General features: G+C 39.8%; 1 protein-coding gene across 1 annotated transcript; it reads left to right on the top strand.

Annotated features, from left to right (window-relative positions):
* The first annotated feature begins 1,385 nt into the window (after positions 1-1,385).
* Positions 1,386-3,460, top strand: LOC112173840 (rac-like GTP-binding protein 5). The gene is made up of 7 exons (XM_024311527.2): positions 1,386-1,757; positions 1,851-1,938; positions 2,017-2,126; positions 2,233-2,296; positions 2,629-2,693; positions 2,776-2,841; positions 2,934-3,460. Exons 1-7 carry the CDS (start codon positions 1,659-1,661, stop codon positions 3,033-3,035), a joined length of 594 nt encoding a protein of 197 aa, XP_024167295.1. The 5' UTR covers positions 1,386-1,658; the 3' UTR covers positions 3,036-3,460.
* The last annotated feature ends 202 nt before the right edge of the window (positions 3,461-3,662 follow it).

Below are 3,662 nucleotides of genomic sequence, written 5' to 3'. Positions count from 1 at the left end.
TAGCTAAAATTTGACTCAAAAATGGCTAGCATTGCTAAAGATGCTCTTAGTACCTGATTAAAGAAATTATGCTCAATCACCCTTAAATATTAATCTGAAAGTAGAAAATATTGTTTTTAAGTTGAGGTGTTTTGTTTTTTGTATTTTTTTTGAAATAATGGTAATTCCATTGATAATAGCGCATGCTAAGAATATCATTACATACCCACCAGCTGACACACAACAATGGCCATAACAAATATTCATGGAGGAGCCACATTGGTACATCGGATAGACTAACTATATTTGAACTTATCGCTCACTTAAAAGTGTGCCTATAGGCTATGAAAAAACATAGCGAATAGACAAGCTAAACTACACTCGTTAGGTTCCTAATATAAGAAACTTATTGTAATTAGACAAAAAGTTAAAAACATAGGTTTGGGCCAAGAGCCTAAACTCTAGCCCAAATTAGAAACTATTGGACTAGGGTAGAACCCCAGCCCAGAAAGTCAAAGCCCACCAAAGCAAAGGTCAACCCAAGGCCCATCAGCCTGGTCTCGTCCAGTCCTCCTACGCCCACGTCCCCGTTGTACGTAACAGCCAAGTCGCTCCGTCCGCAGCGCGCCGCCATGACCTGCGTCGCCACTAGCACTCACTGCCTACGACCCAAACAGCACGGGCCACACCACCCTTACTCATGCCCTCTCACCTCACACCGCCATCGAGTTAGACTGGTGGCGCCTTCATCAGGGTTTTTACCGCCGGACCTGTTAGCACGACCATCGTCTCTCACCATCTCAGCCAAAACTATCGACAAGCCCCGAGCAAACCCTATTCGATCGAACAAAAGCAATAGCCATTCAATATCGGTCCGGCAGCAGACTCCATGATGACAGCGTGGCTAGAGGCCAATCCATGCTTCCGTGCGTTGCCAGACGAGGGTGATTTCTCAGATCGAAATGCTGGCCTTTAGGGTTTTCTCCCGGAGAGAGAGATTCTTTTGTTTTCTTAGTTAATTGTTGATGTGTTTTGTTTTTAACATTTAAGAGTGATTTAATATAGTTTATTTAGTTAGCTACTGATCAAGTGAACACTTTTACGAGCGCTATAGTTCATAAATCTAATAAAAAAAAATTTAGATCTAAAATCACCATGTGAGCTAGTAACGGAAGTCAATTTTTCCCTTATCTTCCTCGTAACGTCTTTTTTTTTTTTTTTTTTTGGAGAAATAAACGTCCAATTTGGAAATAAGTTACGAAAATGTTTATTCACGACCAAGAGAAGGAAGAAGAAAAATGTTTATTATTCATACGATTCAGGATCAGACTCGGACAAACTGGACAAGTCAAGAAGTCTTATCTTGGCTCCAATATCCAATAAAGGCATGACAAGGAAAGAAAGGAAAAACCATTTACTTGGTTTTTTGGATGTCTAAATTGGCTTGGGTCACACCACTTTTCAACCACAATTTGACTCTTGACTCTCTCTGAGCTCCTCTTCTCCATTTTTCTCTCCTTCAGCTTCTTCTCGCACCCTACCAGTTAGGGTCTTTCTCTGCAATTAGGGTTTCTGCTTCTTCACCAAAGATGCTGTCTTGGTGATTTATGAAGTAGAAGCACTAAGCAGGAAGAGAACCATTTGAGTTGGGCTAAGATCTGCTGCTACTTCGAAAAAAAATGAGTGCCTCCAGGTTCATAAAGTGCGTGACGGTCGGCGACGGCGCCGTCGGAAAAACCTGTATGCTGATTTCCTACACCAGCAACACCTTCCCTACGGTAAGCCACTCCACTCAGTCAGTCCCATTTTCGTAATTTCACAGTACTCTTTTCCTCTCGGCATAATCATATTCATATGGCTTTCGTTTACAGGACTATGTGCCCACTGTGTTCGATAATTTCAGCGCTAATGTTGTGGTGGATGGAAGCACAGTCAACCTTGCACTGTGGGACACTGCAGGTGATTTCACCACTCTCATTTTCGAATATCTGAATTCAATTTCTTGTGACCAGTTTTTCCTAATCTTTTTGTAAACAGGGCAGGAGGATTACAATAGATTACGACCCCTGAGCTATCGAGGTGCCGATGTGTTCATACTTGCTTTCTCTCTGATTAGCAAAGCCAGCTATGAAAATGTAGCGAAAAAGGTTGCAACCCTTCATTAGTTAGGAAGAATTGTTTGCAATAGTTCTATTATACAATGTCTTCATTGGTGTTTTGATGAGTAATTTTGTTTTGTGTTTTCGGTTTCAGTGGATTCCTGAGCTGCGGCATTATGCACCTGGTGTTCCAATTATTCTAGTTGGAACAAAGCTCGGTAAGATCTTTTATCATCTTGTCTGGATTAGTTCTGTTATGGTTGTGCTGGTGCATGCTCTGGTGCTTTTGGGTCTTAGGTTGAGGATGAAGCTTAGCTTCTATAATTGTATACCACCCTACTATTAGCTTTGATCAATAATTGGCCACATATGGCTTGCATTCAGTGAATTTTATGTAGAAGTCTTATCTTTCTTCATGGAAGGCTTATGGTGATAATGTCTTCTGTACTTATCCTTTTCTGGAGCACTTGTTGTCATCAATCATTAGTCACTACTGAATTTTCTAACCCATTTGATGAACTAGGCACTCAACTTAACATTTCATGTGCAGATCTTCGTGATGATGAACAATTCTTTATGGACAATGCTGCTGCTGTTCCCATCTCCAGTGCTCAGGTAAATACCTTGATTTTCAAAAGCTAATATCTGTTCTGTTGGTCTATGACCTTGATTTTCTATTTTTCTTTTTTGCTTAAAGGGAGAGGAAATGAAGAAACTGATTGGAGCTCCTTCATATATAGAGTGTAGCTCAAAAACACAGCAGGTATGCATATAATGTTCTTCTCTTCTTGACAAACGCATCACCTGTTTTCACCTCTTGTTATTGATGGAATTTATGTATTATTGTGATGGCAGAATGTGAAGGCTGTTTTTGACGCAGCCATTAAGGTGGTGCTCCAGCCACCAAAGCAAAAGAAGAAAAAGAGAAGGGCACATAAGGCTTGCTCCATATTGTGATTTCAAGAAACATTTATTGGCCAGATGACCTCTCTCCATTTTCAGTAACTCCTTTGTACTTAGTTCCTCAAGGAAGCAATCATGTATAGTAGCGACTGACATTCTAGGGTTTCAGGTGAAAGCATTAGATTGTTTGCTTCAGACTGGTTTCAAGGAAAGCATTAGCTGATTAGCATACTCAACACACGTGCAAGTTTGCAACTTATGTATTAACCGGATATGATGAAGATCCTATTGTGAAAGAAGTGCTTCCTGGAGTGAATATTGTTGTATTTGTAATTGGCACTCCTAGGTTTTGGTGTTTGTTAGTTTGCAAGTGTGGCCAGTACATTGATCATTGGTCATCAACTTGGTGTCAATTTGAATTCTGCATTGTATGATTCATTTGGGATTTGAGTATCAAGCTAAACATGGTTCTTACTGTATCCACATGAGCTTCTACTTGTTTGATTTGAATATTATGGGAAGGAAATCTAGTATTGACGGACATGGTATACAGAAATTGTGAAAGATTTATTGTCAACAACAAAGTCCAATATATACAATGGTTATATTAGGATTGCAAAGATTGACTATATAACGAATTTGCAAAGTTTTGTGATGGAAAAGAGTGATCATTTATAATCC

The sequence above is a fragment of the Rosa chinensis genome, chromosome 6 (assembly GCF_002994745.2).
Source record: "Rosa chinensis cultivar Old Blush chromosome 6, RchiOBHm-V2, whole genome shotgun sequence".
Classification (NCBI taxonomy): domain Eukaryota; kingdom Viridiplantae; phylum Streptophyta; class Magnoliopsida; order Rosales; family Rosaceae; genus Rosa; species Rosa chinensis.
Note: the sequence above shows the minus strand (reverse complement) of the source record. Positions and strands in the feature narration are given on the sequence as shown.

What these genes read in the sequence shown, in the direction of transcription:
- LOC112173840 (XM_024311527.2), top strand. Translation starts at nt 1,659, where the DNA reads ATGAGTGCCTCCAGGTTCATAAAGTGCGTGACGGTCGGCGACGGCGCC. An exon ending in TTCCCATCTCCAGTGCTCAG is followed by an intron (nt 2,694 to 2,775) that starts GTAAATACCTTG and finishes TTTTGCTTAAAG; the next exon opens with GGAGAGGAAATGAAGAAACT. An exon ending in GTAGCTCAAAAACACAGCAG is followed by an intron (nt 2,842 to 2,933) that starts GTATGCATATAA and finishes TTGTGATGGCAG; the next exon opens with AATGTGAAGGCTGTTTTTGA.